At 38.9% G+C, this 12,651-nt stretch overlaps 1 protein-coding gene across 3 annotated transcripts in view; it reads right to left on the reverse strand.

Moving 5' to 3' along the window:
* Positions 1-4,552: 4,552 nt before the first annotated feature.
* MBP (myelin basic protein) overlaps positions 4,553-12,651 on the reverse strand; it is a 104,197-nt gene continuing 96,098 nt past the window's right edge. For 2 of the 3 annotated variants that reach the window (XM_053396681.1, XM_053396678.1), the window contains 3 exons: positions 11,930-11,959; positions 9,458-9,580; positions 4,553-6,313 (listed from right to left, as the gene is read on the reverse strand). In XM_053396681.1, coding sequence (XP_053252656.1) covers positions 6,257-6,313; positions 9,458-9,580; positions 11,930-11,959 — 210 coding nt within the window. In that variant the 3' untranslated portion in view covers positions 4,553-6,256. The remainder of the gene's footprint in view (positions 6,314-9,457; positions 9,581-11,929; positions 11,960-12,651) is intronic. The other variant, XM_053396680.1, reaches the window with a different exon arrangement.

The following is a 12,651-nucleotide window of genomic DNA, read 5'->3' on the forward strand; positions in this document are numbered from 1 at the left end:
GCTACGCAGCAGAGAAAGCAACCCTAGTTAATAATAAAAATAATAATTTTATTATTTATATTCTGCCCATCTGGCTGGGTTTCCCTAACCACTCTGGGCAACTTACAGACTATATAAAAGCTGAGGCTGCTGAACAGCCTCTGCTGTGTTGGGGCCTGCATCTGGTAACCCAGCCATGAGCTCAATTTGTGCAACCTTAGAAGTGCTTCAAAAAGCAATTGCATTTTGTAATCTCGGTTCGGATTCCCTTAGCAATTAAGTTTTCTTAATCAGTCACACCGAACACAATTTTGTCCACGAGCATATGAGTCTGTGCTCAAACTCATAATTCCTGGTGTTCTGCCTCAGTGCTGTACCATATTTGCTGATCTGAATTTCTGTTAAATGAAAATGAGGCCAGAAGTGACATCTCAAAAGCAACTTGCTTCTCTACATTAATTTATCAGTTTAGGTCCCTCTTCAGTGGGCTGTTTAAAACAACTATATTTGTAGCTGAAGTTAGTCAGGGCCCATGGGCTCACAGCCAAGTTATTATGCACCTGTTTTGCAGAGTTGCCTGTTAAATGTGCACAAAGTCCTTGGGATGGTACAAGCTCAATGGTGTCTGTTGGAGCTTGTGGTAATGCAAGGGAGACTGATTTGAGGAGACTCTGAGAAATTAAGCAATAGGCATTGAGTACGGACTACTACAAACACTTCATTCTAAAGGAGCATTTCAGTTTGAAATGTTAGGATTATAAAAACCATTTCAAAACTGACCTGTAGAAAGGACTTTATGAACTGAAAACAGAGTGTGCCTTTGCTATCCATGAAAATGTTTCAATAAAAAAACACACACAAAAGCAGTATGTAACAAGAGACCTACAAGTTCGAAAAGGTGCACACAACAGGGGAGAGAGTCAGATTCTCAGAGAATGGTGGAAAGAACTGTTCCCACTTTCTGGCTTCTACTGCTTTCAGCCTGTTTCATCCACCATTTTTCTTTTAGGAAATATGCTCCCGTTAGTAAGCTTCCAGTCGTGTGCAGAATAGCTTGCTATTTCTTGAATGGTTCATTAAAATGGGGAAGGAAGGAAAGAAAGAAATCTGCAATAATCTTGCATTTTTCAGAAGGCAAGTTTTGGGCGGGCAGAACTAATGTTCACAACTACAGGGACATCCACATTGGTGCTATTTAACTTATTCATTTGGGAGCTTTCAGATTACGCCTCTTTCTGGGAAGATCTCCATGCCAAACTCCATCCTGATTAAGACAAATCCTCTGGGTTTTATGATGACTAGGATTGTCAGTCTTTATAAGGATAGTATGCTGAAAAACGACAGCGCTCCTTCCTCAGCTATATGATTTGAAGCACACTTGAGCCCCAAACTTTGTTACTACCAAGAGAGCAGTTGAAATTGCTTCTTCACATACTGTTGAGCTCAATAAATAGTAAAGAACATTTTACAGCTATGAGTATGCGTGTTTTTCAGCTAACCCTCTTCTCCTTCATCTCTGAGTAACCTCTGCATGTTTCCTCTTGAGAGGATAGCATCTGCTCCTAAACTTCTAATGGTACTTCATCTGCTAAAGCTCTTCTCTGAAAATGCAGACAGCTGGGAAAACTCCTTTTAAGTCAGTAAAGAAACTTTATATTCCACCCGGAAGATTCTTTGTATGCCCCTGCCCCAGTAAACAGCTTTTAAAGCCTCTGTGGAGGTTTGTTTGTGGCGTTTTTCTGTCAGTCTTACACAGTAAGTACTTTAATATTTCACCTCCGCCCCCACAAAGCTCTAAAAATGTCAAGGCAGAAATAAGAGAAATGTCCTAGTGGCCTCTTCTGCTTTTTCAAGTTTTAAAACCGCTTCCTGGTAATTCTCTTCAAAAAAATGGGAGGTCACGAAATCTTTTCCCTTTTCTGATCTGGATTTGGACAGTGATGCCTGGAATATAAAAGGCTTCTTGCATGAGAGGAAGTACCTTCCACTCATACAAAGGGCAGCCTCAGTTTGCAATATCCTGTACCACATCTTGCACCATTTGGGAAGGTTTCTTGACAACTAGAAAGCTTTTTTGCTGCAGTTGAAGAATGTGGCATGTGGAGCTGAGGCACAGAGCTGGGCCTTCTTGGTGGCAGCCCCCCCCCCCATATGTGGAACCTCCCTCCTTAGAGAAATCTGGTTGTTCCCCATGTACATAACATTACAGCATAAATGAAGAATGCCTTTATTTTGTCAGGCATTGGGTACATGATTGCATCGGCATTTAACAATTGAACTTTTATAATTTGCCACCGTGTTTCAATTGTTACAAGATTTTTTAAAAAAGATTTTAATTCTATTATTATTATTATTATTATTATTATTATTATTATTAATGTTAGCCACCCAGCCACCCTTGTAGGAGTAAGCGTGAGATGTAACAACAGAAATAACTTACCGTATTTCGTGAATGTAAAATTTTTCCATTCACTTGAGAAAAGGTATAGTACTCATAGATAATTTTCAGTGGGGTTAGAAGGACTGGTGTATGATGCTCAGTGACACAGATTGGGACCTGAGTTCAGGACAATGCCAGATCCTGGTTTTGTTTCAGGTTTTGTTTTAATACATTATTTTGCTTTATTGGTGTTTAATTCTTTGAGTTTGGGCTGCCAATGTTTTCTTCCACCTCAGAATAAAATAGTGAGGCTATTTCCTAAGCATTCTTCAGTATACAGCATAGATTTACACTTCTCGTAGTTTTGAACACCTCAGAAACAAATTTAATGCTCAAGTGAACTCTGTAAGTTTTATTTTAGTTACTTTCCAGGACTCTGGGACTTTAAATAATATTGGTAACACCCCCCAAAAAAAATGTTTTTTTGGTTAATTTTGAAGAAGAATCAATATGTGAGAACACGATGATGGACTAGATGGGCCTTGGCCCTGGTCCCACAGGTCTGTTATATTCTTTTGCTGCAGAATTTGACACATTTCACAGTAAATCCTTATTCATCTCTGGAGTTAACTCTGCCAACTTCCAGAGCAGCAGTACCACATAGTGATGTCTGGTTGATATCTTTTACCCCCATTAAAGGTCTGTTTTTTGTGGCTATACACTCACTCCAACATGCCCAATTCCTCTCCCAAAGATCTTAGCCACTATTTATCTCATTTTGTACCATTTCAGTGAAAGAAAGGATGTTATCTTGATTTCTTTGTGCACTGTTATCATGTTTCCACACTTGAATGCCTTTTAATTGAATTCACACCATGAGAAGGATGACACTTATAGTCCGTAGGAAAGATGTGTGCTTGTAGATTTCAGTGCCCTTTAAGAAAAACAGTGAGTGTCTACAAACAGTATAATGTACTACTGTGAGCAGACATGAAGAATAATATGGGAAGTATATGTGTCAAGTTCCTTAGATTACAGCACCTATACCACTTGGTCCAAATAGATTCCTGCTTGATAGGGTTCAAAGTTGTTGCCCAATGAGAGGACATTCTGAGAGGCATTAAGCATCTCGCATTGTATTAGTTTCTGCACAGGTAGACTCTCTAAGTATGGTTAAGGGGCCTGGGTTCATGCCCTAGCCCTGTGCTCGATTTCATTGAGTGAATGTGTGACAGAAAGTTTGTGGGAAGCAGGAAATGTTGAGATGACCAAGAGTGTACACAATTAACCTGTGAAGAGAAAAATCATATTAAACCAATCAGAGGCCAAGTAAGCAAGTGAAAACCAATGTGTTGGTCACCTAGTTTTCACTCAGGCATACATTTTATGAGTGTTGTGTGGCGTATTGGTAAGAATGCTGGAGACCAGTGTTCAAATCCCCACTCAGTTGTGAAGTGTTCACTGAGCCAGTCACTCAGCCTATTCTACCTCAGTGGATGGTTGTGATGAAAAATAGGTTAGGGAGAACCTTGTAACCACCTTGAACTCCTTGGCCATGTTGCAGGCCAAGTGGGCTTCAGGAGCTATAGGAGGTCCGTTGTGTATAGAAGGCAAGAACTGATTAGTGCTTTCCTCTTGACATTTTTTTGAATTGTAGTCCTGGACTTTTCAGAGGGAGGCAGGAATTTTTCTTTTTTTCCTTTTTGCCTGAGTTTGAGCACTTTGTTTAACGCCCCAGACTCTGGAAGGAAATGACGATACAAGTGGCTTATACTGACATATACTGACAAACGTTGTTTACCATGTTTCATTTGATGGCTTCGACAACAGAATGTATGGAATGTACAATCCAGTCCTAAGCATATTACTTGACTCTACATGCTTTGCATTTAAAATATCTTCACTTTGAAAGAACTGTGTGCAGGATTGAAAATTTTCTTTTGAAGAGATGCAAAAATATATATAAAAAATAATAAATCCACAGGAAGCAAAGAAAGAAAGAAAATCATTTGGTGAAATGTGGATCTTTCATTTCCCTTCAAACACTTGGCAGAATGTTCTAAAAGATTAAGAATCACAATCAGACATAGTGTATGCTTGTGTGCGGCTTTGAAGCAGTTTGTCTGTCTAGTTTATTGGCTTGTGTGATTGACCTTAAAGTCCTAAACGCTTAAAAAAATTAAATCCTCCAAATTTCATTAAAAGTTGAGTATTTTATTTCAATATTGGTGGTTGTTTTTTTCAGGAGTTGTATTCATACACATTTAAGAACAATACACTTAAGTGAAACTCACTATTATGTTGTGGAATACACAACTGGATGAGGCTACACATAGAAAAATACACATAGCCAACAACATTTTGAAAGAAGATGTAATGTGTTTGCGTGTGCTTAACAATTTCGGTATTCTGTTTTGTTTGTTTCTGTGTGTTTCTACCCTCTCATCTTTCATTGCTGCATATTAAGAATGTTGCTTGAAACCTATGGTAGATTAGAGTGACCTATCGCTAACAACAAGAACAACAACAACATCCACTATATGTCAGTTGGCATTAACGTTGGTAACTCCTGATGTTCATTAGCTAAAGGCAGGTGCCAACTTAGTCTTTAATATAGTGTCTACAACATATAAGCTCAAATAAAACATTGCATGAGTACAGGAAGGTCATTTAGAGACAGAATAAGTTGAATATTATAAAACAGTGCAATTCAGAAGAGCATTTTTCTTCACGTAGATGGGTAGACCCATTTCCACATGTTTATTCCTTAGTATATGTGTCAACAATTAGCACCTATTTCTAGCTCATTAGTTTTAATACCTACAATCTAACAGTGTAGTTTGCTCTGGTGCACTGCATGTTTAACTCTGCTGCACTAACACGACAGCTAGGAACGCTAACTTTAGATGTGCAGATACTATCTGAAACTTCCTCACCAAAGGGCTTTCTGTTATTTAGAAATTAGACTCTTTTTTTATTGTAGCTGCAAATGGACTTAGTTGCAGCAAGTGCCTGTGTAGAGCTGCAGGGACATTCATATGTCCAACTCTATGTTTTCCTTTGTTGGAATGACCCCTCATTTTCTGTTGTAACTAGTCTAATTCAAGTTTGAGATCCTCTATTCTCTCTCCCAGCCACTCTTAATTTCTAATGTGTTGGGTGTGATGAGCAATTGGTCATGCACTAGAAGGTGCATCATTCCTTATGGCCATAGCTCAATCTCATTGAAACAGTAACAACTGCCTTCTCCCACATTGCAACATACCTTGAACTCCCAGTTGAAGATACCTTTCTGTGACTGCCTAATCCAGTTAGAAAAAATCAAATACAAACTGTGAGAGAAAGGGGTACTGAAAAAATGAAATCATAATAAATCAAAACCAAAGAATTTAAAAAAAAAATGGATAAACAGTCCTTACAACTTCTGCACATTTTTATTATTATTATTTTCTTTGTTTACAGCAGAGATCTCAAAAGTCCGTTAATGGCAGGGTTAATGTAGACAATTGTGTAGTATGTTGTTACTTAAAGTTTAGTGAAAAAGAAATCTGAAAGGGACTTAATGTTGTATGTGCTTAAAAAATTAAAGCCCTATATTCTTTGGAAACACCTTGAAGATGAATGAATAATATGGGGGGACTGTTACTTTCCCTAAAGTAATGCTGTTGACAGCAAGTAAAAGCTACTTTGAAAATTTGGAAGTTTGTTTTGTTTTGCATTTGCTCTTGGTCAGCATTTGCCAATAAATTTTTGTGTACTTCTACTGCATGCACAACTCAGTGACATTAACAAATAGATTGTGTTTCTATCTAGGGAATTCTGCAGTTTGTTATTAAACCTTCAAGGCATCTATGTTATAAAGCAGAGAGTGTAGCTCTTTGGTAACATCTGAGAGCTTCAGCGCCTAGCAATGGGAGAGCCAGACCGGGAGCCAGGTCGGGAACCAGATCCTCCCTTTGGAAAGAAAAAACAACAACAAAGAATTGGATTAAAATGAACCTACTGCTCAGATCTACAGTATAAGAGTGCTAAATGCAATTCCATCCAGACTCTGGTACAAATTAGTACAGATTGGTTCCACCAACCGCAGGGAATCTCTCATGCATAGCTGCAGAAAGGAGGGTACATATGCTTATTTGATTTTGTTCAAGGTTTCTTTACTACTTTGATCTTTAAAAGAGTTGCAATTTCAAATATAGTTTGCCTTCAGGGAATTCTATTTTTACAATCAAATTTTAAAGTATGATGAGTTCATTCTAATTAAATTTCAGGTAACAAAACTTGATACTATCTTCTGTAACAAATTCCTCGATCAGTGGGTTCTAGTCCCTAAATACTAATTATTTCTAAAGAATTGGTTGCTATCAGTGTTGCTGGATAGGTCAGAGAAACCAAGGCCACTGAAACTAAACAAAGCTACCTTGGGCTGGCAGTCTCATTGAGCTCTGCCCTTCCAGCTTATGGCATGCTCTCCCCAGAGAGAACCACCTGGCTCCATCCTTGTCATCATTTTCGTGCCAGAAAAAAAAGCTCCCCCACCCATATCAGGCACTTGGGCAGCACCAATGAGCTGCACAACTACATTGCCAAGGAAGCCTGCAAAACAAATTTCACTATGCCATTCATTTTGTTTTGATCTGGGATATTTAAGGTTAGCAGATCCAAACAACGCCACGTTCTTTTTTCAGAAGGTTCTACTAAATCAGCAAACACAAGGCAGAAGACCGAGGATTTATAGTGAGAAAGTTATAACCTCCATGAACCTCTTTAGGATCCTCCAGGCACCAGGTCATTGGACTTCAGAATCTCTAGTAATAATGATGCTTTCTTCAGAGTACCTCAGGTCTACTGCTAGACCCCCTCTCACTGTTTTCCCAACACATGTTTGTCATTCCTCATAGGATTTTGCTAGATGGTTTTTAGTGCTTTCTAATGGTGGTTCTATTATTACTTTTTGATGATAAAGCCAGCAATATTTCCCTGATCGTTTGTAATTGCAACTGCTACTGAGCCACATCATTGCTTAGTTTCATCAATCAAAATAGTTGGAGCATTGTAATTATATTTAATTGACAATTAATTATGCCCTATTAAGCACTTATTTCTGTTTTATTGCAGACATTTTAAATCCATTACTTCCCACAGAAACCTGCCTTTAATTAGATCTATTTTAAGTAGCCACACTTTATTTATATGTTATCCAATATTTCTTTAATGAGGACCATTTTATAGCAAATTATTACATATTGGATAACAAACTTCCATTTTTGCAGATGGTTAAAATGCGGGGAAATTCCTGCTTATGGAAACATGGGGTGAAATCACAACATCTACTAGGAGAGAATGAAGGTCTAATCTAATGGTTAACTCTAATGGCTTATAAACTTTATTGTCAAGTCCAATGGCTTACAAATTAAAACTTGGCATTTATAAATACTGTATATATCTGCACAGAACACAGAAGTTGCATGAAAAGAAAATTTAACCAATAATAGCTAATTCTGGAAACAGAGAAAAGGACATAAGACAGTGGATGGTAATAAATAGGAATAGGGATGGGCAGTTCTACCAACACACAAAATAGCAAGATGTGTTGGTCAATTGGGGGGAAAAGCCATTAACTTCTTACTATAACTGCTGGTTCACTTTAACAATGCATATTAAATGATTTTCCTTGCAACAAACACATTTCCCCCCTTATTTCTTGTAACCTTAGAATAATTTCTGTTTACATTCAGAGGTATAAAACATTATGTTCTTCCTTCCTCATTTTGTCTATTTGCTTCATTATCATCCAATATAAATTCTCCACAGGGTCTCTGTTGTCACACAGAGCCTCCGCCAGAGAACTACATTTACAGGTAAGCAACCTGTTCTGTCCTGATAAGGAAAATGTTTCAGGTGAAAATCCAACTGTCTTGTGTGCTAATGAACCTTGAAAAGCTTTCGCAGTGCAACAATGCAGCTTGAAGCATCACACTGGATAAACTGGATCAAGACACACCAGACTACAGTGTCAGGGACTACTACTCTCTCCAGTTGTACCAGTTATAGAGGTACCAAGCCTAGCAGTACACAACTAGGAAAGTCTAGACTAGAGGTAAGACTCTTCCACAAATAATTCTGTGGGCCTATTTTGATGCAAACTGTTAGCATAACGGAGCAGTTAACCTCACACATATTGAATCATATACTTTCTCTTTCATCTGAATAACTCTGAAGTTTATCCAGTTTAGCCAGAGTGCTTCATCTTTATGACTATTGATGCCAATCAAATTTATATGACTAGCAGTTCCATTGGGTGGGATCTATTATAAGTTAGGGGAACGTGGCTGAATTAGGTTTTCAGTGAAACCAATGGAACAAGTTAGCCATAATGTAATTGAAGGCCCATTGATTTCAGCTAATTTAGGCCCCATCTGCACTATAGCTTTAAACTGTCATGGCTTCTCCCAAAGAATCCTGGGAACTGTAGTTTATCAAGGATGTTGAGAGTTGTCAGGAGACCACTATCCTCCTCGCAGAATTCCCTGGGAAGAAGTATTGATTGGTAAACTACTCTGTAAACTGTGTAAACTGTAACAGGAGAGACTTCTTATGGAAGCATTTGAAACAAAGTACTGATGGTGGTTACTTAATATTTACAAGCAAGGCATTGCACAACCTAGGTGCAGACATGCTCAATGCCCTATTTCTTGCTGAAGAAAGGCAAATATAACGTGGCATCCTTCCGTACGGCTCCTCAGCTGAAACATAAAGCTTAACCAGGTGTTTCTATTGCTCACTTGGCTCTAGGCTTGGGAGGCCTCATCATCTGGGTTATAAATGATGTGTATAAGTTACAGTTGAGAACTTTGCCTCAGCAAAGAGAATGCTGGAATTTATTATCAGAAGTCCACACTGGATGGTCTTCCAAACCTACCATTCTTCTTTTTCACAAGCAGTGTTGCTGATTTCCAGGACAGTTGCTATGATAAATCTATGGTAAAACTATATATCCAATGAATGCAATAATCAGCTGTTCCTAGTTTTTAACTTCCTCTCACATTTTGCACCTACACTTTTAAAAATACGTATATATATTATATTTTACTTTACCAGTCTAAAGAGTCTAGACAGTGTGCCCTGGCCATCATAGTGGTATCCCTTGTGTCCCTTGTGAGCATATTTATGCTCATAGAATCTTCCACTTCCATATCCAGGCCTGTGAGTTTCACCACCCTGCAAAGAAAAGGAAATTGCAAATACAGTACTTTGTTTTGTCATTGACATATATTACAATAGCTTAGGAAGACTGGGAGCAGAAGGCTATTACATTAGCTAAGCTCATGAAAGGATAAGAGACAGGTAGGATAGGGCTCTCCCCGAAATAACCGGTGATGAAAGAAAATACCTCAACTGCTGGCAATGAAATAGATATTTAGAAGGGAGCAAAATGTATATACAGGAAAGCTAAAGGCAAATCCAATATCTTTTACATGTTGGCTAGCATTTAAATGAATCTTACTGCATTCTTTGGAGCACATTGTTTGGGAATTGCCTGAGGTGATAATAATCCCTAATGACTAATAATGTGATAACTGATGTAAACTGCTTAACACAGCCAGGCTGCCAAGTGATAACAGCTGCCATCAAGTAAATGTGGAAGAAGGTACTATGAAAATAAATGTGTTTCATCTTGCATGCATTTAGCCCCTTTAAAAGTCTCCCCCTCTGAATATTAATGGGGTAGGGTGAAGGTATATTTTGAAGGAAGTACTTACACATTACCGATGTCCCCCTTTTTTTTGAAAAGCATTGTTAAAAATGAGGAAAGGTTGTTAAAGTAATTGCACAACTGTCTGATGAAAACTGGTCGTTCAAGGAGGAATTTTCAACTAGCATTCTGCTCAGCAACCGCAAAGCAGTACTTTAATTTAAAAGCTTTCCCCTGCCAGGATTGGTATGCAACATCCAAAGTCGGGCAAACAACTCAGCAAACACACTGCAATGCAAGTCAAGTCTGCCATGTCTTTTTTGAAAATGGTAAACTGTTCTAATCAGTCTTGTACACAGCAACCAGTTTAAAGGATAAAATACTAACACAGTCAGTGCCTCCACACGCTTGGCCACTTCCTGAGGTTGCGAGACCTTTCCTGCCGCCTCCTAGTAAGAGCTTAGGCCATTCAAACATTTCACTAAAACTTTACAGCAGCTGGTAATGACCTTTTTTGGCCTAGCAAAATGTTCAGTGGAAATGGAAACATTTCTAAGCAACCTGGCATAACATAATTTTGTAATTTTAAAGCAAAAACGTAACTAGTTCTAGTAGTGTTTGATAATTGTGGCTTCTAATTAATTCTAAGAGGAAAACCTTTTGTTCTGAACTCAGGTGTCTAAAGGAACAAAATGAGTTTACAGCAGATGGGTGGGGGAGAGAACTATATGAAGAGGTCTTCCTGCTAAAGAACATTAGCTTTCCAGGACAACAGACTTTTTAGTAGAATAAGCTTTTTGGTATTCGATGGCATAACCTTTGTTGGAAAACTGTTGGAGGTTTAACTTAACACACAAACACTACACACTCTTAACATACAAAGCATTTAAGGACACATAATCTCTCTCTCTCTCTCTCTCTCTCTCTCTCTCTCTCTCTCTCACACACACACACACACACACACACACACACACACACATACACACACACACACACACACACACACACACACACAGAGTGCTCCCTTCCCCCTCTTGTTCAGCTAATCCTCTCCAGGATGGGAATGAAAATGGCACCTTTCCCACTCCTCAGTCTAATAGTTAATCTATTCTAGTGGTGTTCTGCATAGTGGTAATGAATATAATTTTGCCTACAGTGAAGAACGAACGTTATCATGTCTTCCTCATCATTTTCTTTTGGAAAATATAACTGCTGGGGAACTGGAACAGACTCCCACAAGAGGTGGTGGACTCTCCTTCCTTGGAGATTTTTAAACAGAAGTTGGATGGCCATCTGTCATGGATGCTTTAGCTGAGATTCCTGCATTGCAGGGGGTTGGACTAGATGACCCTTGGGTCCCTTCCAACTCTTTGATTCTACAAGTGTCAATAAATGATATTGTAACTCCCATCAAATAACGGGATGCAAAATGTATACCCTGCATCTGTTCTTGACTATATTCATGATCCCAAACAAAAATGGAGTTGTGTCCAATTCATTATTTCAAGCTATCTTTTCTTTTTACCTCCCCACTGGCATTCCACAGACACACAGAGATCAGTAGAACCTTTAAATTGCCTGAAAGGGAAGAGGTTTGCCATGCAGTGCAGTTTGGCTCCGTGCTCGGGGAAAAATAATTTAAATTGTATTGCAAGCTTGACAGGCTTCTGGATAAAAGCAAGCAACGAAACCATGGGCATAAAGGAACTGCTTGGGAGCCAGGAGGAGCAAAGCAAACAAGCCACAGTCAAAAACATGAATGTGAAGATTCTGCAGGAGCTAGGAAGGCAAAACAGAAAAAAACAAAACAGATGCTATTTGCACTTTTGGGGCGAAGCAAAATGGCTGCACATGAAAGCATGTTCATCACCTACCCAGCTAAATCTGGAAAAGGATGATCTCCCCTGCGCATACAAGAAACAGAAACAGTGACATGGTGACCACCATGGGGCAAAAAGACACTGAAGACACTATACAAGAGAAGTATAATCAGTGAAGGAGGGTTTGTCTATTAACGAGGATCAAAATGAATGAGGATCAAGCTATACTTAGGTTGTAGTTTGCAATCAAGTGTTTAAAGGAGTTTAAAACCCAAGTGGTTGTGTGGAACATATTAGACTCAAGTGACCCTCCATTGTAAAGTACATGCGATTCATCCATGCTCCAACAAGTTCAGTCTTGGATAGTTCTGGTGCCAGCATTTGGAAAGGCCTTTGGCTGAAAGCTGCTTCGATATCAGCTTTCCAGTCAAGATCTAACAGTGCTGCTCTAGATGCACCAGTCATCTGATTCAGTCTGGCATAATGTGCTGGAATAAGAGGGATTGATTAGGATGTTTGGATCATTTCAGATTTAGCAATGTCCTTTAAAATAAGGCATAACTGACAATTGCCCATTCCAATTGCCTTATCAGGTGCTGGGAACAATCTGGAGGATTTGCCTTTGTCCCCAGTGTGTGTAACGTAACCTAGTTAGAACCCTTGTCCTACATTTCCAGCGATCCTTTTGCAATGGGTACATGTGTTCAAATGTGCTCAGCATTCCTTCTAAGGCTGGGCAATAAGCTACGATGGCAAGTGGGGAAGTAAAGGGTTGG

This window comes from Podarcis raffonei, chromosome 7 (genome assembly GCF_027172205.1).
Source record: "Podarcis raffonei isolate rPodRaf1 chromosome 7, rPodRaf1.pri, whole genome shotgun sequence".
NCBI lineage: Eukaryota > Metazoa > Chordata > Lepidosauria > Squamata > Lacertidae > Podarcis > Podarcis raffonei.